This window comes from Asterias amurensis, chromosome 17 (genome assembly GCF_032118995.1).
Source record: "Asterias amurensis chromosome 17, ASM3211899v1".
NCBI lineage: Eukaryota > Metazoa > Echinodermata > Asteroidea > Forcipulatida > Asteriidae > Asterias > Asterias amurensis.
In genome coordinates, this window is record NC_092664.1 from 8,204,660 (window position 1) to 8,226,894 (window position 22,235).

At 37.3% G+C, this 22,235-nt stretch overlaps 1 protein-coding gene across 9 annotated transcripts in view; it reads left to right on the forward strand.

Annotated features, from left to right (window-relative positions):
• LOC139949924 (protein scribble homolog) overlaps nucleotides 1-22,235 on the forward strand; it is a 121,165-nt gene that overhangs the window by 38,912 nt on the left and 60,018 nt on the right. For all 9 annotated transcript variants that reach the window (XM_071948500.1, XM_071948504.1, XM_071948508.1 and 6 more), the window contains exons 4-7: nucleotides 5,293-5,382; nucleotides 16,744-16,939; nucleotides 20,316-20,460; nucleotides 21,070-21,142. In XM_071948500.1, the coding sequence (XP_071804601.1) occupies nucleotides 5,293-5,382; nucleotides 16,744-16,939; nucleotides 20,316-20,460; nucleotides 21,070-21,142 (504 nt within the window). The remainder of the gene's footprint in view (nucleotides 1-5,292; nucleotides 5,383-16,743; nucleotides 16,940-20,315; nucleotides 20,461-21,069; nucleotides 21,143-22,235) is intronic.

Consider the following 22,235-nt stretch of genomic DNA (forward strand, 5'->3'; position numbering starts at 1 on the left):
GGGTTTTAACACCTCTTCATATCATTCTGTCATCATTTAATCCATCAACTCGACTGTCCATTCCAATATAACTAGTATTACTTCATTGCAATGCTTGGACACGCCATTGTACTGCATAATTATACGTGTATGGCATCTGAGGTTTCTGGGGTTGTTGGGCTGTTCGGTATTCTGAACTGCAATACATGTAAGTTGAAGGAAACCTCATGAAAAAAAGGAAAAGTTTTTGGTGTTGTGACATCAATAATGATCATGGATTGGTGTGTAAAAGCATACAAATAGTACCTGCAACTTTGGTATACGGAGTTGTTGATTCCAAGAAGCTTCTGGGAACAGCAATCTCGATGCTAGAAAAGTGGATCAAAGAGCGTGATTACTTCAGATCTGAAGAAAAATAACGTCTATTTTTTTTTTCCTCCAGGCAGACTAAGAAAAGAATTTGATTTCAGATAAAAGTCTTAATTTTTAATCCATGCAGTTGTGTGTTTACCAGACCTGTGCTTTTAAAGACACTGGACACTGTTGGTAATTGTCAAAGATTAGTGTGCAGTGTTCTCACTTGCTGTATCTCAAGATAATTATGCATAAAATAACAAACCTGTGAAAATTTGAGCTCAATCGGTCGTCAAAATTGCGAGATAATAATGAAAGAAAAACATCCCTGTCACACGAAGTTGTGTGCGTTCAGATGCTTGATTCCGAGACCTCAAATTCTAAATCTGAGGTCTCGAAATCAAATTCTTGGAAAATTACTTCTTTCTCGAAAACTACATCATTTCAACTCAATTCTCACACCATATTATACTATCAACCTCTCCCCATTACTTGTTACCAAGTAAGGTTTTAAGCTAATAATTATTTTGACTAATTACCAAAAGTGTCCACTGCCTTTAATGGGAACGTATACCTTGTGTATTTGGAACCCTTTAATTGTTTTAGTCAGACTGTAAATGTAGGATGTATACAATAAAATTAACCTGTGTAAATTCCATCAGAAAAAGTTGTCACGTTTTTTGAGATATTGCCGGAAATCCGGAGCAGTTACATGTTTGTTCCCTCAGGAAACTAATCTGTTATTGGAATACACACTCTTAGAAACTTATCTTGACAGAAACCCTTCTCAGATTAAAGTTTGGTTCAAATTTTCCCACTACCTCATTGCTCTGAAGTGAAATGATTCTCAAAAAGCTTTATAAAAATGCTTTATACCATCGAAAGCTGCTTCTAACGTAGTTTTTTATTTTCATGAATTTTAAGAGTGGTTACCAAACGTATACCTTTCCTTTATTAATTACTGGACTCTGGTCGGCAGCCTTGTGGGAATTCTGTAGCTCTAGAAGGGAACTTGCAAGTCTTTTTATTGTTCTTGTCTCAGACAAAGTAAAAGGTTGGTACATTTTTGGGGGGAGAAAAAAATTGATTAATCAGGAAGTTTCAATTTGAAATCTTGAAAATGAATTACGAACCAATGACCCAAGAGAGATATTTCTGTTTAAAATACTCTTTGAAACAAAAAAAATTGATTGGTTGCAGTCTGAAATTGATAAAGTTTTAACTGGTACAAATCCCCCAGAGAAATATTTCCATCTGAAATTCAATCAAAGTCATGGAAGAAGCATTCTAATTTTGAAAAGCCCCACTGTAGCTTATTTTGGTTACCTCAATCAAAATAAGCTTGAGACAATGTAGGAATGCGAATGATTAAATCCCCGAAAAATTTAAACTGTACCTTGTTTCGAATTTTTGGGGAGAAATCCACAAGATTGCAGGACTTGTATAGCTCCTTAGAATCTCAGGGCAATAAATATGGATGAAGGGGAAGCAACGGTTTAAAAAAATATATTATGTTGTTTGACTACATGTATGTAAGTAGGCCATGTTTATACAACAGATTGGTTTGTGTCTCTGTGTTTGGGAAAATCTTAATATAACGAAAATGTGTTTGTTGGTGAAGGATTGTGAATTCATTTTGTACTTGTAAGAGTTGTTTGGGTTATAAATTTGATGTAGTTTCAACACATTGAACTGTTATTAATGCACATTTAGATAATAGACCTTATGCATTGGCGTCATCCAGCCGCTATCTTAGAGGAAAAACAGTGACGAAACAATCGAGACGCACTCAATACGCGCGGCACTCAGTAATGGCCAATGAACAACCTCCTTTTGACCTCTAAGTGAGGGCGCCCTACTGAAATGACGTCATGTGCATAAGGTCTATGCACACAGTGTCATAATGGTCATCTTCAGGTAATGATCCATCATTTGAAAAAAAAACAAATATAGTGTTGTAGGTCTCAACACCCCATTTGTTGAGGTCCCACCGGTTTCCAAGCCCTCGATATTTTCTTCCTCCCTCCATGATTTCATAAAGCCTGTAGCACAAAAACTTGCTAAGCCTAGAAAAGTATTGCTTAACAGAAGTAGGTTACCATCAAAAAATGACATTAAGTTTGCATTGGTGCAACTGGTGTCTCACTCAAATGTTTGCCTTGGCAAAGACGTTTGTCAGGGAGTATTTATTGCAGATAGTTATGCATACTTACACATCATTGTCTGATGGTTGGCTGTAAGCCAGGTACTCAATCGCAACCTGGAAAGTGTTGCAAAGGTTGCCAAGTCTAGTTGTAGACCCTTGTTCGTTCAGCTTGTACAAGTGGACAATTAATTACAGTTTGATTACAGACTGTCTGGCTCAACTTGTATCAACCACGAGCATAAATAAACAGTTTGATTTCAATCAGATTTGCTTACCCCCAATTTTGATTTCACAAAGCTGGTAAGCACAATTCATTTGCGAAGAAATACATTCCTTGTATGTAAGAAATATAGGTTACTGGTTGCAATGTGATTTTGTGGTTACTGTTTGAGTTTCTTTTTCATACTTTATCGCTGCTAACCGTGAGTACACAAAAAGGTATGCTAACCTTTTGGTACTTATACTGGATGTAAATTATTGACATAACAATCCAAATCAATGATGAATGCGCAAAATGACCAATGCTTATGAAGCAAATTTTTGGTTGCTACATGTACAGTCAGCAGCTTTTTATGTAATTGGGCCCTGGTCGAAGCCGCTCTTTTTATTACACAAAAATATCCAGTTCGCTAGAAACGGGTTACCACCCTAAAAATGCCATCTCAATTCCCATAGCTGCAACTGGTTCCCTGCTTTTTCGTTGAAGCAAATACTCGTCGACCTCGCCAGGGTAATGAAATTGGGTCCTGGCAAACACTCTGCCATAGTAGCTACATTACTAAACACACACGTTCCCCGAGTACATTGCAAAATGACATGTGGTAGGCTGACCCAGGGGGCGCCGAGGGGGCGTCCAGCAGACATCCTCCCACAACTTGCATTATTGATAACTCACCATCCCCCCTCCTTACCCTCCCCTAGGCTCCCCAAACAGAATTATCGGATCCTTGATCAAGTGGGGTTGGCATTATACCCAGGCGATCACCCCCACCCCCTACTTCCTTTAGAGCAGGAAATGTATAGTCGCATTCCAGTACAACCCAGATGTTCAAAGTAGGCGGCTGCGGAGGTTTTACTCTATTGGAAATGCATATTGACATTAGTGGCTTGCTGGAAGGGGGGATGTTTCTACGCTGGGTCTATAGTCAACACTGCATTATGGGCGGCGAATATCCGGTCCTGCAGGCAGCATGCAGACGAATTAAAGGCAAAAGTGCGGGATTTGTAATTGTCACGTAGGGAAAAAATGAGGGGTAAATTATGTGAATGCTCACTAGGTGTAACATCCATGGTGAATGATTTTTCCTTGCATAGCTATGAAAAAAGAAAACTAATGAGGAGCATTTATAATGTACCAGTACCCATCTGAAAGGCAAAGTATACCTTTGATTTGTAGAACTGTTTGAGTGTTTTAATCCTATATAAATACAATGAAACTTAACTTGTGAAAGTTTCATTTTAAAGAGTGGTAGCGTTTTTGAGGTAGCACTGAAAATCTTGAATGGTAAATGCCCTCGCAGGAAGAATAATCCGTGATTTGAATACACAATCTGAGAAATGTTTTATGCAGGAAAGTTTCTGAGATTGAAATTGCACTTCCCCTTTAAGAAGGCTCTAGATTGATTTAATATAACGAGCAGCAAGTACTCAAAGCGTAAATTGATGAAATTTGTTTTTGTAATTTGAAAAACATTGTTAACATTACCAGTCAACAATCAGAATGAACGATCCATTTTGAGAAAATTCAATATTGCGTGTGTGGAGTTATTGCGTGGTTTACCGCCAAGGTCGGGCTGTAATTAGATGTTGTACGGCTACACTGGCTGATTGGGTTTTTGATGCTATGTATGACTGTGAAATTAAACACTTCCCTACACGGCATTTCATTTTTGGCGACATGGATCTTGGCCGGTTCCATTGTTCGAGATGAATTTGTGGTACGTGTACACGAACGTGATCATGCCCTACGGACTTCTAAAGTGGTCGTAGCTTACACAAGATGCGCTTGTTCGCATGAGTGTACACTGGTGTGCGTGTACATTCACAAGCCTTGAAGTTTGCTCTTGGAGGGGCGCATCTATTTTCCTCCGACATGGGGCACTTCTATGAGGAAAATGTAATTTTGGAACTTTGCAAAGGGCCCCATAGCAAAAGCACAGGGCACCGCAGCAATTGCTGTGGATGCTGTGGGTTATTTCGACGCCTGCATTCAGTCGGAATATGTACACCCAAAGAGAACAGCACTTGCAAAATCCCAAAGTCACTGTCGCTTTTTGTTCATTGCAGCAAGTGAAAAACACTTGGTAGCATGCAGTTCAACTAAAGTCTCAAACAAAACCATTAAAAAAAAAAAAAAAAGGGTTTCTGCCTGACTTAATAATTATGCATAACTTTGTTATTTCAAATGTAACCAGCGAAACACTACATGTACATTATATGTTAGCGCTTAGAAGCCATGTATTAAGCGCTATATTAATGCATATTATTATTATTATTATTATTATTATTATTATTATTATTATTATTATTATTATTATTATTATTATTATTATTATTATTATTATTATTATTATTATTATTATTATTATTATTATTATTATTATTATTATTATTATTATTATTATTATTATTATTATTATTATTATTATTATTATTATTATTATTATTAATTGTATTACGATTGGTTCTCTCGTTACTAATACTTTCAATTTCCCCTTTTTCAGATCAGTTGATAGTAATAATATTTCTCTGGACGACTAAAATGTTTTAAAGGTTGTTTGACTAAAAGTGTTGAAATTCTCTTCTCTTTGCAGATTACCAGCTGGATTTACACAACTACACAACCTCAGTCACCTAACACTGAATGATGTCACCCTAGAGAACCTACCCACAGACATTGGAAAGTAAGTATTAGCGGCAAGTACCATTACACTAAATAGGGGGTTTGGGAAGGGCGGATGGTCTCTAAGAAAGAGAATGATTTTCTATCATGGTATCCTGCTGGTAAGTCAGTGCAACACGCATTGGTGGCATGGTCAGGGCCCAATTTCATAGAGCTGCTAAAGCACACAAATTTAAGCTAAGCAAAACAAAATTATGCGAATCAGAACATGGCTACCAGCCCAAAACCCATGATGTACAATTTGTGACTGGTATCCTGCTCATTATTGCTAAGCAGGGATTTTTTGAAGGAGTATAATTACTTCTTTAAAAGCAGCTATATGAAATTGGGTCCAGGTCTTTGTACTTTCAGCTTCAAAGTTGGCATATTTTTGCATATAATTTAACCTAAATTCTCTCCTTTCATGGGTTAATCGCGATGACTAAATCGGACGTTTTTAACAAGACCTTTGGCCTTTAGAAAACATATGTGAAACGGATGTCAAGAACTCATTATTTATAGCTAGTCCTGAAGGACAACAAAACTAAATTTGTTGATGCATTTCCCATCCATACACTTCTTTGTGAAGTAGGTGTTAAAATGTAGCATATTGTGGAATGACATCACAGTTACAAGCAAATGGCCACACTATTTGACCTTCAATGTGTATAAAGAGGTCAAAGTAGAGGTCATGTCCACACAGAAAATTTGCCAAGGTTGTACCAATTTGTGGACACAAAACTAAGAATTGTTTCATATCTTCTGTTGATATTTTTACTGAAAAGATTTGATAAAAGAAAAAATTAACTCTTTTTTTCTCACTGCGTGCCTTTAACGAACTATCCCCAACGTCTGTCATGTCCCTTCAGAACATTACAACATTTCCGATCATGCCATGGGATGTCCCTGGAATAGTTTATGGAAAAAAAAGAAAAAAAAGAAAAGAAAAAGTCCCGATGCAGTTGCCACAGCACAAGACCTCGGTGGTTGGCAACATTGCCATAGGATATCCCATGGTTGGGCAGTCGGAAGCGATCTGTTATAAATGAAGTGCAGGCTAGTGGATTCGTCATTACAGCAACCAACCGTGTACATTTCATGACCTTGGATGTTGTTGATGTGCAGGATTTTTATAAAATTACTATCACTGTCATTGCTGGAATAAATACTACAAATAACCCTGTGAAGGGCTCAAATAGTTTTGGAGCCATGCTATATAAAGGCACAAAGTCCAAGTTGTCTTTCTAGTCAAGATTTAACTCATTTTATGGCTAAAAATACTCTCTGGACATAATAGACCTTTATCACGGTGTGTAGTCATCTTGATTTTACTCCATTCCAACTCGTTGTAACCAAACTGAGGCTGGACGAAATAATAGTCTGGTGCCATGGGCAATGAATAACAGCGTTCATTACTGTCATGGGAAACAAGGAACATGTTCAAGATGGTGACAGCGTGATAAAGGTATATTGGCTGGTGCCAATGTGGATTTTTTTTGTTATTTTCAGTCCCTACCTGATAGCATGGGTTTCCCCTGTAATGGATTTGTAGGGTTTCCCTCCCACATCTTAAATTGAACCTTCCTTCCTTGTCTTCTTGCTTTTCTGAGAGTTCTTGGCTTCAGAACCAGAATAAATGAAATGAAATGAAATGAAATGAAGAAGGCTGGGCTGGTAGTGTCATAATTTTAATATAGCCAACACAAGAATTAAGCAAGTCCGTGCAGTCAATAAGAAGTCTTAAAAGGAACATGTTGCCCTGGATCGGTTGAGTTGGTCTTTGAGAAGCGTTTGTAACCGTTTGTTATAAAATGCATGTTTAGAAAGATATTTTAAAAGTAGAATATAATGATCCTAACAAGTATTGCGTGGTTTTCCTTTTACCTCATTGACTAACACGGTTGGCCATTTATGGGAGCCAAATTTTGGACTTCCATAAATGGCCGACGGTGTTAGTTCTCAAAGTAAAAGGAAAACCGCGCAATTTCGAGGCAACTTTGTGTGGATCATTGTATTCTACTTTTAAAACATCTTTCTAACCAAAGCATTTTATAACTAAACGCTTTTCAAAGACCAACTCGACCGATCCAACTGGGCAACGTGTTCCTTTAATAATAATATGGGCTTATAATAAATGTGCACATCTCCGGAAAACCATTCAAGGCGCATACAAAAAACAACAAGGACATCTATTTTGGATTATTTACTGCTGTAAGCTTTCAAAGCTCTTAAGTCCCAACTTCCTCCCTAAAGTTCAACAAATATTAAAAGAATGACTAGAGCGGGATTTGAAACTATGACCATCTGATCAATATGCCAAGCCATCTACTGTACATGTAACCCTAATTCTGGCCGTTTCCCTTTTTTTGTCAATATCTTTGTTCGGGGTTGCCAGTCAGAAGCTATGCAACATTTTCATGTAACTGCTGTGTTGCCGGGATCACACCCAAGTTTATGTTGTGTTGGTAAAAATATTAAATGAAGCATTTTTGAAAAATATTCATTGAGCTGCAAGACCTATTGTTTAGAACCCTAGTCTGCCTGCCTCAGCCCATCAAAATCCAACAGCATGATTGGAGGGGAAAAATAATGTTTTTTGGGGGGGACTAAGGACTATGTCCCACTAATAACAACATTTTTGAAAATGTGTGATGCATAATTTCAAAGCACAAAATTGTTTTCAAATCAGAAACTATTGTGTAACAAGGTTGTCTCCCTAGCAAGAATGAGTGGGTAAAAAACCCAGGAACAAGCTGTAAACGAGTCACAAACGAAACATTAAAAATAATTATAACAAGTACAAACATTCTTTAAAGTATGTTTGATTGAAACACCTCGAATGACATTAACATGGCATTCTGGTGACCCATTTTTCTTCGAATGAGACGACTTTCTTTTTGTGAGATGCAATTTTTATGAGGTCCCATGTGGCAGTCTCACAATGGAATCCATTTGCGTGGAAAATTTGATTAATATCTCTGAACATTGACTTGGTTACAATGTGTAAATTTGATTTCTCCTGACTGAAGGCGAAACTGGCAGTTTCAGGTATTAAAGGCAGTGGACACTAATTGGTAATTACTCAAAATAATTATTAGCATAAAACCTTACTTGGTAATGAGTAATGGGGAGATGTTGATAGTATAAAACATTGTGAGAACTGGCTCCCTCTGAAGTGACTTAGTTTTCGAGAAAGAAGTAATTTTCCACGAAGTTGATTTCGAGACCTCAAGTTTAGAATTTGAGGTCTCGAAATCAACCATCTGAAAGCACACAACTTCGTGTGACAAGGGGTTTTTTCTTTCATTATTATCTCGCAACTTCGATGACCGATTGAGCTCAAATTTTCACAGGTTTGTTATTTTATGCATATGTTGAGATGCATCAAGTGAGAAGACTTGTCTTTGACAATTACCAATAATGTCCAGGCAGTGTCTTTAAAGAGGCGCTCCAACAGATTGAGTCAGTCCTCATGAATGCGGGGGAAAAGTTACAATTCTCAACCTCATGTTAATTGGAATTCGAGTTTATATTTGGTAGTAATCACTCTTAAAGTTAATAGCAATAAAAAACGATTGGGTAGAAAGCCTACAGCAGCTTTTGATAGTATAAAAGCAGTTTGAGAAATATTTCACTTTGAAGTAATGTGGTTATGTAAAAAGATGCCCCGACATTTGAATCTGGGAGGCGTTTCTGTCAGTATCTTCTCAGATTGCATATTTGTCACATAAGTGACTATTCTTTCTACGTGGAAGAATAATTTTAGCTCCATTTTTGGGGGGTGATAGCTCAAAAACGTGACCACCTTTTGAATTGAAACTTTCACTTGTTAGTTTAAAGACAGTGGGCACTATTGGTAATTGTCAAAGACCAGTTTTCTCACTTGGTATATCTCAACATATGCATAAAATAACAAACCTGTGAAAATTTGAGCTCAATTGGTCGTCAAAGTTGCAAGATAATAATGAAAGAAAAAACACCCTTGTCACAGTAACACGAAGTTGTGTGCATTTAGATGGTTGATTCCGAGACCTCAAATTCTAAATCTGAGGTCTTGAAATCAAATTTGGGGAAAATTACTTCTTTCTCGAAAACTATGTCACTTTAGAGGGAGCCGTTTCTCACAATTTTTTATACTATCAACCTCTCCCCATTACTCGTCACCAAGTGAGGTTTTATGCTAATAGTTATTTTGAGTAATTACCAATAGTGTCCACTGCCTTTAAGTGCATACATCTGTATTTTAAGTAGGATTAAAACAATCAAATGGTTCCCAAAAACCCAAAGAATACTTTGCCTTTAAGAAACCCTCCAGGTGGTTTTTGAATGACAGGTTGGTTTCATTTCCGAATGTGACAATGTGAATCTTCACCATATGTTGTTGGGTCTGTATTCATAACCCGTATAAAAAATTATATCATAATTGTGACTTGTGTACATGTGTACCCATGTACTCATTTTTGTACGTTACTCGCATCGCTGGATCCAATCAATGATGTAGATTAACACAAAATGCGTGTACATGTACATGTAGCTGGAATCAGAAGAATCATGGCTAAACAAAATATCTCATCTACTTATAATAACAGTGTTTGTTAGTTTTTACCATTTCTAACAAACCCCCTTTTTTGCTCCCTTTCTATTTACTTTTTGCTGCTCTTCCCGTGTTTTTTTAAAATCATTTATCTCATTGGATTTCATCTGTTTTGTTGTTTTTCTTGGCCATTTCCTTTTCAATTTTTTTTCCCCTCTCTCTTGTGGATGTTGTTTTGCTGTTAGAATGTTTCGATCATTAGTTGTAAGAAATGTTTTTGTCATTAGTTGAAAGAAAATATAACGACCCATCCCTTGAAATATTAAAATTGCACATCCTACATGTACATGCCCAAAGTGATAATGCCCTCTTGTGATAACACATGTACATGAATATCAATGGATCTTACAGTACATATACGATTGATGACACTTTTGAGTACATAAAAGATCATACACTTTCGATAATGGTGCTTTTCAAGTGCATAAAATAGATTGAACATGTACGACCTATTGCTAAGAGGGCTTAAGATTAATGACTCTTTTTGAATACATAAAAAGGATTGTTCACATACGAAAATGGCACTTTGAGTGCATAAAATAGATCGTACAGTACGACCTTGGCATTGAAAGATTAAAGCCCTATTGCTAAGGGGGGGGGGGGGGGGGAGGGGAAATCCCCAAGTACACTACATTACTTCTCCACAGCAAAGTTCCCTGTGATTCAACCAAAATGTACCTTGTTAGTACATGTTCATCTCAAAGCCAACAGTATATCTCGAGTGGTAATGCCCTCTTGTGTTAACATGTGTGGGTTGTTTACGACTGATGACACTTTTTGAGTACATAAAAAAAAAAAAAAAATCATACACCTATGATAATGGCGCTTTTCAAGTGCATAAAACAGATTGTACATGAATTACCTTACAAGTGAAAAATTAAGCCCTTTTGCTAAGAGGGCTTACGATTAATGACACTTTTTGAGTACATAAAAAGAGCGTTTACGCACGATAATGGCGCTTTTCGAGTGCATAAAATAGATCAGATGTACTTGTACTTGAACAACGTTGGCTTGAAAGAGTTTAGCCCTATTGGTAAGAGGGGGAGGGTAAACCCCCAAGTATATTATACATGACAGAACACTCTAGCGCTAAGATCCCAATGATTTACTGCTTCAGCTGGAAGTGTTGAATCCACAAATGCGCCAATCACAAATTCATGAGTGGCAATTTCAGCGTGTGTGCGATCCTGATTAATAAATCATAGCGCGCTGACTGGCTTGTCCGAAGTTGTAAGCACTAAAGCGTTAAGCACTTGTCGGCTTTCTAATTGAGGATGTTAAACGATGAGAAACGGTTCCTATCGGACAGTTGCCCTCTGACATTGATGGTCAAAGTTAACCCAAGTGGTCAAAGTTAAACTAAGTCTGGGGTTTATTAGGATTAGTTTGTGACAGATTTCAGGGTCGTTCATTCGTCCTCGTTTACCTATTTTTAATTCATTTTGTTCCTCATGACTTTTTTTTATGACCGACCTCTGGGGCATGGTGGTCAAAGTTAACTCAAGTCTGTGGTTTACCAGGATTTCAGGATCTTCTATTCGTCTGTTTGGTTCTTGTAAATTTATTTTGTTCTTCTTGACTAATATGAAAATTTCTTTATATTTCTGCACCTTGTAAGTCATACAAATCAACATTCATTAAGAATATTAATGATACTCAGTTCTTTTATTTAGTGTTTTTTCTCCGGGCGTTCTTTTATACAGTGCTTTTTCTCCAGGCGTCTCAAAGTGGTTACTCCAGAAAATATTGGGACAAAACCCTTCTTTGAGCGATAAGTGTGTGAGTTCTTTTATGCGCATTACACAACACAGGCTTTGCAACTTCATGTCCAATCCGAATGACGGAGCAATAATTGTTAAGTGTCATGTTTAGAGACACAAGTGTCAAGACCGAGCACTCAAACCCACACTCTGCAGATTTAATAGAAACGCTTGAGCTTGAGTCCTGTGTATGCCAGACTGCTTGGCTATGACTTCTTGGCCATGTCATGCCATATTAATCTAGAAATACATGATATAAACAAAGTACAAAGCGATTTTACAGTTGTCCTCTGGAAAAGATGTCCGCAAAAATAACTGAGGTCGTGATACACAAAGTCCAAGTGCAATGGCCTTTGATAGTTGTCACTATTCTAATTTCTGGATTTTAAATCAATCATAAAAATATATAAAATTCTTATACATGTAGGAAATCTCATACATTTATAAAGCCAATTATTTTCTGTGAGCACGCTTCGATGATACTAATGTATCACAGAAAATATATATTTAGTCAAATATTCACTTTAAAATTTAATATGTTTTTAAAATAGTTCACCCTACAGATCTGATAATTGAGTTTTATCAAAGAAACCACTCATCCCAAAATAATAGTTGAAATAATAAATCTACCTGAAATAAGTTTATTGACTTTATTTTTTCCACCAAGTGCCGTTATTCTCATTTTATATTTATTAAAAAGAGAGAGAGAGAGAGAGAGAGTAAAAAAAGAAAATATTATTGGTGGTTGACTTGACAGGGATAACCACTGACCCAAAACTAATAAGAAAAAAAAGAGAAAAAAAAAGAAGAAAAAAATTGGGTCAAGAAATTCCATCGTTAATTAACAGTGCCATCGAGTTTAATTGTTCACATTTGCATGGTGAATTAATTTTTTGTTGAAAGAGAGATGAAAACATAAATTCTGATGAACTTCATTATTGGCTCGTTCAGGGATGTAAAGGAAAGCTTCCACCGAGTGACAGAATTATTCTGAAATCAAATCAATCCCGTTGTTTGTACGTTGCGATTGAAGTTGACAATGATCATTGATAGGCTTCACATTAGTGGAGACCACGCCGTATCATTTTCATTCAGAGATCTCATATAGTGGCCCACTCTCTGTGATTATGCAGAAAGTACCCTGAATATAAACCAATGTTTCCACGTTTTTTTAATGAACAAATTTGACAATCTCCCTGAATATGGAAACTTTTTCCCAATTACGCTGAATGTACATTGTAATTTTTTATATCTCTCTCCCAAATTCCCACAAATCTACTCCACGGTCAGGCAAGTTTTAAAAAAGCACATAATCTTCCCAGCGAGTATACACACACATGGTGTTACCCCGTAAACCCAAAATAGATCTCTCTAACTGTTGTACAAAATCTTCCTGATTGCAAGATGCAAATGTGACCCGCTCTGCAAAAAAGGGTATTAAGGGACGCTATGCTAATTACATTTAAAGAGGCGTTCATTGGGAGATGCTGAAAAAATGTTCACTTACAGGATTTTGTCTTTCTTGGTTTATTTGCTTCTTATGTATATAAATACTTCCATAGCTTGTTTACAGAAATATCCTTTCTTTTTTTGTAGTCGAAAAAAGAAAAAAAGAAAAAAAAAAGAAAAAAAAAAAAAAGGTTTTGTATCAATTTTAGGTCATTTACCTTAAATTTGGCTATGTTTAAGGGGCTGTATCACTGAAGGCACTTTCATTAAATTGTGAAGTTGTCAGCTCTGGATATTTACCAGTACCTAGCCTTCCCTACACAGAGTGAAATGACTTGTAACATATTATCCTCTACATTAATCAAATCAAGTGCCATGTACAGTTAACCATCCCAAAAACCTTTTCCTTATTATTAACGGAGAATTCTTCCCTTCCCTCTCCCCCCCCCCCCCCCCTGCATGTCAAAATTTCATCCACCTTAACACCTCTGGTTAAAAGCATCAGTGGAAATTATGCCTAGGTATTATTTACCCCAGTGCCTCAACTAAAATGTCAACGTCTTGTGAGAAGGCACGGAAGACGTTTTTAAAATCCTTTGCACCCAAAAGCTTCATTTTTTTCTCGAACCTTTAAAGGCATAGGACACTATTGGTAAATACTAAAAACTGAATTTGTATTACGAGCAATGGGGAGCTGTTGATCGTATAAAACATTGTGAGAAACGGCTCTCTCTGAAGTAATGTAGTTTTTTGAGAAAGAGGTATAATTCCTCACTCAAATAATAAAAGACTTAAGCTGTAAGCCTTTAATTATGCAGCTGAAAGCACGCAAAGTAATGCAACAAGGGTGTTTTTTCTTTCATTATTCTCTTGCAAATTTGACGACCAATTGAGCTCAAATTATTACAGGTTTGATATTTTATGCATACATGTATGTTGGTATACACCAAGTGGGAATACTGCTCTTTGACTTTTACCAAATGTGTCCAGGGGTCGATTTCACAAAGAGTTAGAACTAGTCCTAGGAGATATACAAATTGCATGTATAGTCCTAAGTTAGGACGAGTAACTGGTCCTAACTCGAGATAAGACTAGTCCTAACTCTTTGTGAAATCCACCCCTGTGCCTTTAAAGGTTTCATAGAGGTATCTCAATTTATCCTTGACTCCAAAAAAAGAAGAGAAAACAAAATAAAGAGAAAAAGTAGATCTCAAATGTCCGTGCAGTGACTGCTGTCAAGTTATTATTTTTCCACTCGAGGCAGACCAGAAAAATAAATAATGTATTTCTGAGGGTTGAGTTTTATCGAAAGGAAAAGAAAATTGTCGAAGTCTGATATGCGAGGGGAGAAAAATAGATACGCCGGAAATGGATTGGGATCTTAAGTTTCCTGACCGAGGGAGATGTGATGGGAAACTGTACCCTGATGATGGGTTCTGGTGCTGTCGTGGGGGTTAAAGGCTGCCTCGGGTATGGGTGTTTTGTTTGTCCTCCATTTCAATTGATGTGGCAGTAGAAACCTAAATAGGTGATTTGAACTATTGTTGTCTAGTTACTGAATCACAATTTCTTGATTTGTGCAATTTATAATCATAGGCATGAATCTAATGTTTGTATATAAAGGCCCTATGGGAGAGGTTGGCTGTTGATTGCGTGGCGTTTATATAAATAACCATTGATCCCTTTATAATATATTTTTTGAAAACTAGAGGATTGAAATGAATGTACTCATCCAATAACCAAAGAAGATACATGTACATGTAATACCTGATGATGTTTGTACTTCAAGCATCTTCTTTATTATATGAACCATTTGTAAGTCAGAAATTCAGACCCTGATATATTCATGAATGAAAAAGTTCCGAACATCATTTTGCAATGAACTCTTGTCAATTTTCTGGAATGTCATGCGAATTCCGCCATTTTTGTGTGAATGTCATTTAAAATCCAAATGGTCTATATTTCAAAGAAGATGCCATAATCATGTTTCTACATACATGTAATTGGATTAAAATTACCGTTCAAAAACACATACATACTGTACCATTCCTTTAATGCCAAATATTCTAATGCTTATGATGCATAATTGATGCCATGGCAAGCTTAGTGTATATCATTCTCCATCACGTTTATTTCATTTTAATCCAATGCAGAATCTCAGATACGTAATCCACACCACACTTAAAGCTTGGAGGTGCTGTTACATGTATTGCCTACGGGAATTTAAATCAAACGTAATCTGGAGTATTTGGACGACATTATTTCCTCGTTGGGTCCTTATGTTTATTTTCTTCTTTTCCAAAATTTGATATTCCTGTATTGTAATTTTTGGAGTGATATTGATGATGAAGGATCTGCGGCTTTGCATAGAGGAGCATCTATGTCGATTTGTTGGAATTTGCCTGAGGTCCTGGCGTTATGTCAAACAGATCGTAGGCAAAAGTTGTAGGGAATCACTTTTTATATTTTTGCTGGTAAAGGGCCATTCAGAATACATCTTTAAAAAAGAAAATCAGAAAATTGTGGATTGGTGGGTTGAAATAAAAGACTGACATTTTAAGAGAGAAAACCCCTTTTCAGCAAAATAAATTAAAACAACCAAACTGATCGGCTGTCATGTCTGTTCTGTCTGTTGTTATTAATTATCCCTGTTTTGGTAGCTGACCTCTGTTTCTGATGCAAGATGGCCAAAAATCCTCAACTACTACAAACTTGCATGTTGGAAGCCAGGAACAGCCATTGAAAGCTCCTGAGCTGGAAGAGAATTGATTTAAAACATCTGCTTCATTTGAGTGGAGGCAATCCATGACGAGTCTTTATCTTAAAGTCTACTTGTCTAGTTTCCGTGACGAGTCTTTATCTTAAAGTCTAGTTGTCTTGTTCAACGAGCCCAAGCTTTGGTGTTTTCAGCAGCAGAGTGTGGGTTCGAATCCCGGTTATGGCACTTGTGTCATTGAGCAAAGCACGTAACCATAATTGCTTGGTAAAAAGTTAGGGAGGTAGTGCATTCTGCTCTACCAGCCAGGCTCCAGACTGTGGAAGGGTAACCATGTTTCAGCTCAAGGAGTAGGTGGCAAGTGCCACTGGGCCCAATTTCATAGAGCTGCTTAAGCACAAAATTTTGCTTATGCAAAAAAATCATTGCTTAGTAAAATCAGATTACCGGCCAAAACTCCACTCAATTGTTATGCTAAGTAAACCACAGCTAAATACCAGTCACAAGCAATGGATATGGCATGAGATTTTGGCCAGTAACATGTGTAAAGTAAGCAAGCTATTTTCGTGCTTAAGCAAAGTTGGTTGCTTAAGCAGCTCTATGAAATTGGCCCCAGGTAGCAGTTAATTTGGGTTGACAGCCCAAATCAGTTAAGTGTAGCCCCCACCTTAAAGTGGCTGTACGACCTTGTGATGTTGGGCTTTATCTCATTAAAAAAAAAAAAAAAATTATGTTCTTCAGTCTATACAATGTAGGTTATTAAACACGGAAACCTACTGCTCAGATTAAATTGAACCCAGATCAAGCTTGTTATTTCATCAGCTGGTAAATAACACTTTTTTTTCTTCTCTTTCTTCCATCCAGCCTCTCCAATCTCCAGATGTTAGAGCTTCGGGAGAACCTTCTGAAGACCCTTCCAGAGTCCCTGTCCTTCTTGGTGCGTCTGGAACTGTTGGACCTTGGCAGCAATGAGCTTGAGGAGCTACCAGAGACCCTCGGGGCGCTGCCGAACCTGATGGAGTTGTGGCTGGACTGCAACGCTCTCAGCTGCCTACCCCCGGTAAGTCAGAACAAGCATCACAATGATGTGCAGAATACAGGGTGCCGTTACGATTCACTCATCCCCCATGCTCCTAAACCTATGGTAATGAACTCAGTGGTGGGCGTAAGCAAACTGGATGAGTTTTTGGATGTTCCGCGCTCGGAAATAATCTGACAACATGAAGTGAAACAACAAATTTTCAAACTGAAATTGAAATGCATTTATCTAATGAAAAAATCATACATTTCATATTGATAATAATATTATTGTGTAAAAAAAACCATAAGACCCAAGGACTTGTCGGTATAAAGTTAACTGGACTGACGCCAAATTAATTGTGTCAGGTTTGTCATGGCCGAGCGGTTAAGAGCACCGGATTCAAGCTCTGGTGTTTGATCAGCAGAGTGTGGGTTCGAATCCTGGTCATGACACTTGCTACATGTACGTAAATTTGGGGAGGTAGTGCTTTCTGCTCTACCGGCCAGGCTTCAGATTGATGATACCCAAGCCTACATCCGTATGGACTGTAAAAGGGGTAACTCTTTTTCAGCCCTAGGAGTAGGTGGCAACGGTCTCTGAAAAAAAAAAAAAAAAAATTGTAGCCCACACCTTGAAGTGGCCTTCAGGCCTTGTGTGTCTGGCGACTTGCATATAAAAAAAAAAAAAATAAAAAAAAAAAAATAAAAAAAATAAATAAAATAAAAAAAAATAAAAAAATAAACAATGGCCCCAGGCCTGCAGTCCAGCATTTATTTTGAGCCATGCTAGATGTAGTAATAACGAAAAATTGTAAAATATCAAAATTACGCTTGAAAGATAAACAAACACATTATAAACAAGTTTAAATAACATTTTCGTCAGAAAGTTTTGGCTCTAGTAGCTGTTTAGACTACATTTTATCTTTAAAACTGTATTGAGAACAAAAGGGTTTTTGTTTAAACCGAAAGTGTGCTGCACACACCAAGTACAAAGTACAATGTGCAATGCAGAGCTACCCTTTTCATTGTGCCTTTACATTACGTACACATTTAGGTCAACTATGTATGATGCTAAAGCCAATAGTAGAACTCACAACAAATGCAGCGGTGACATAAAAATTGTATAGGTTTCGCATTCCATTGAAATTTGACCCAGTATTTGGAACAACCAGTAGCAAAGTGAAATTGAATCTTGTGGTTTTTATGTGTACATTTTTTTTTTTTTCAACAGCTAGATCTTTCTGTGAAATTGTTTTCATGCACTTGTGTTCAAAAGCACAAAGATCAATTTCACGTATTGCTTAAGAGTCAACTTGAGGAAATTGATCTGTTAAAGTATCGCATTTTGTTGGGAGTTTTTTCCTGATGTTGTGGGAAGAGAGTTCCATTTCAGATTAAGATTAAGAGATTCCCTTTACAGCAGAGACTTGCCTTGAATCACTTTTTATTTATTTTTATATTTTTATTTTGGGTGTAGGTTTAATTTATCCACCTACAGGTACACATGTACATGCATAAAATATGGGTGGTTTGCAATACAGCATTTCCTCTACAGTATGCCAAGGAGAAGCCACTTTTGCAGCTAGTTTACATGACGCCGTCTCGCAACCAATCCTCTAGAGAATTGTTTTTGTTCAGAGTGAATTACTGTCAAAGTTGACATCAATGTTATTTAAAGATCCCCTTAGCAACCATTGCTTATTTCTGTATTGCTGCAATCAAAATAAGCCGATGTGAATGTTGCAAAAACAACAACTGTTCATTATTTCACTAATATGCGACCTTTTAAATTTGATGAATGGGTTGCTTTGACTTTTAGAAACTAGAGATAAGAAACTACTTAGGAATAAGCTTGGTCGATATCACGATATTATCGAATATCGCGATACTAATTTTGAAACGATTTCGATATCAGATCGATTTGGTTTTTCATCGAAATATCGATATATCGCGATATATTGCGATATCAATTTAATATCGCAATTCGCGATGTATTTCCTAGCTGAGACATCTTTCACCCATAGGTTTGGAGTAAAACCAGAAGAATAGGTCATTAGAACACCTCTCTTGTGCTATGACTGTCTCTTCTGCAACTTTTACTGGGAGTTTGAAGACTGATGATGTCAAATTTAATTAATCGCGATTATATCGAATAACGCGATATATTGTCGGCAATATATCGTGAATAAAATAAATCGATATCGCCCAAGCTTACTTATGAATGCAAATGAGAATTGTTAAAGTCTAGGATGCAGGGTTCTCTTCCCAGGTTTTTATATATTTTTTTATATACAGAACTGGGGGCATTCTGGGCAAGATTTATAGAAGTTTGCACAAAGCTTCTGAACTGAAAGTAGGTTTTTGGAAGGTCTTAAGGTCTTCTTCTTGGTGTTTATCTTGGTTGCAGAAGCCCTACTGTAGGTTTGGGGGGGGGAAGCATATCAACACGCAAATCTAGCATATCAGGATCTCTGTGCTAGCTTGTCCATGGGGAAAACGCTGGAATGTCCTCAGCAACACCGTTAGGAACAGTCATAGACGTAGCTGCATCCTCTGCAATTTGGCCATGGAGGAAATCTTTACAGCATATCAGGGGACAAGTTGATGACCAAAAAAGTTGTTAAAATAACATGATTGGTGTTTCCTTCAATTAAGCAGCAAGGTCGTAGTTTCTCTGCTGTGTATTGCGCTTTTTTTTGACTGGTGAATTTTTTTCACTTTCAAGTCTGCCATTTCAAGGTCCAAAATAGTTGATGCAGCGCTGAGTCCCGAGTGTGAGTAGTCGACTGCTTTTTGGCAAAAAAAAATCAAAAAAATCTTATGGATAAACTATAGAGGGCACACTGAATCAGGGAGACCATGGACCTATTATACACATATTGACTGGCAATGAGGTAACTAGTGTACGCCTATTTCCCCGAGGGACTTTGAGTGACCAGAAGAGCGACCTATTTCCCTCAGCCGAAGTTTTATAACACAGCTCGGTCTTAAATAATGTGAAATAAGAATAGAAATCTGGAAAAGGAAGGAAGTTTTGTAGTTACAGTTCACGGCTCAAGTCAAGAGAGGGCGTTGTAACCGGGCACTATTTTTGAAGACTAGTGCCCGCTCGGGTACTAGTTCCCGCAAAACACGCGCGCGCGATCACTAGACTATATTAGTTCATCCCACGTGACCGTGGTTCAGCCAACCAAAACACAGAACAAGCAACCGGAGTATTATAATCACAAATAATCGGTACGCGCACATTAGGCGTGAAATGAGGTGCATGCTCGATCAAGCATGATTCCACGCCTTACGGGTGCCTACTGAGTATCTGTAATAAGGTGTATGGTCTGTGCTCTTGATCTTGTAGGCCCAGGCCAATCAAATATATCCTTTAAAAGTAAGAAATTTTTATCTTTAATTTCTGGCAGGAAATCGGAAACCTGACGAGACTGACGGTTCTGGACATCTCTGAGAATAGTTTGGAGACTCTTCCAGATGAGATTAGCGGACTCCAGAGTCTTACGGATCTGACCCTCTCACAAAACTGCCTTGAGAAACTGCCTGAGGGAATTGGTAAGTTGTAAGCTTAAAGGAACATTACAGAATTGGTTCTTGCCAACAAAACAGTTGCTGGCAGTGTAAGCACTTTATGTAAGGCACCATTATACATGAACTGACAAACCTGTAGAAGTTTGAGATCAATCATTTATCTGGGTCACGAGAAAATAGTGAAAAATCGAATACACATTTTGCATGACATTAATTAAAAAAAAGTAACTGAATGAAATGCTCACTGAGCGATAAACTCCAAACGGGAAATTAGTTTTATTTATTTCTCATCAAATATGACATTTCAGACAGAATTATTTAAAGGGATGTTTTCTACTATCATTATCATTAGACTGATGTGGTGTTTGTTTTTTGTGGTTTGTCCGCAGGCACTCTGAAAGTTTTATTGTTTTCTTATCAAATATGACACTTCAGACAGAATTATTTCAAGGGATGTTGTCTACTATCATTGTCATTAGACTGATGTTGTGTTTGTTTTTTGTGTTTTGTCCGCAGGCAAGCTGAAAGTTTTATTTATTTCTCATCAAATATGACATTTCTGACAGAATTGTTTCAAGGGATGTCATTATCACTAGACTGATGTGGTGTTTGTTTTTTATGTTTTGTCCGCAGGCAAGCTGAAACACCTGAGCATCCTGAAATTGGATCAGAACAGGATCGTCGCTCTCCCTTCTTCTATCGGAGGGTAAGTATTGTACCTAGACTCCTAAGGCAGCCTCCGGATGCCCAAGGCAGGCTTCTTTTGTGCTAGTCAGGGCAAGCCTTCCTCAAGAATTCAAAGACAGTGCTTTGGGCTGCCCTTCATGTAATGAAAGCGCCCTATAAGAAGCCGAGTATTATTCAGGGGTTAGAAATTTCAGTCTTCTATCTTAATTCAGGCTATTTAAGTCAGCCTGGTCAAGATAATCAGCTGTTATTTTTGTTTACATGTCAAAAAAACCTGCTCTTTGATCTACTTCTCAATTGCTGATGATGGTGTTCCTAAAAGTTCCGTGAAATCTTTAACAGGTGAAAATACCATCATTTCAAAACATCCTAAAATTTGGATCATACATTGTGTAATTTCTTCCTTCTGTTGTCAGCAATGACTTTACATATTGTTCAGACTTTTGGCTGAATTCAGACTTTTTATGTCGGCCTGTTGATGAAAATCAGACAATATTTTTTGTCCATAAATAAAGAAATCCTGCTCTTTGTTCTGCATCTCTGGTGCTTTGGATACTGTTTTCAAAAGCTCCTTGGAATCTATAACCCCAGGGGTTACCCAATCGGTAGAAATGGCATCATTTCAACATACCTTTAAATTTGTATCCAAGTGTCAGACTTTTTCGTTAGTAATGACTCTCACCCCTGGTTTTTAAACTAGAACGACAAAGGAAGAGGATAGAGCTGTGCATTGTAAATTGATTCAATTGTGTAGCAGGTGAACCAACACTCTGAAGAGGTTCAGGGTGGATCGGAACTGATTTTGCCAGCGGTGAACTATCGTTCTGCAAAATATGAAAACAGAATAAAAAAAAATGTTTTAGGGTCACTCTGCAGCTGCAGTTGAGGTGAACTAATGTCAGGGATGAGAAATATCAGGGCCCAATTTCATAAAGCCTGTAAGCACAAACATTTGCTTAGCACAAAATTTCTTCCTTGGTAAAAACAGGATTACCAACCAAATTTCCATTTGTTGCATATTGCTTGATACTGGTATTCAGCTGTTTGTTTGCTTATGCTGAAAATCACGCGGCAATTTGGTTGGTAATCATGTTTTTATCAAGGAAGAAATT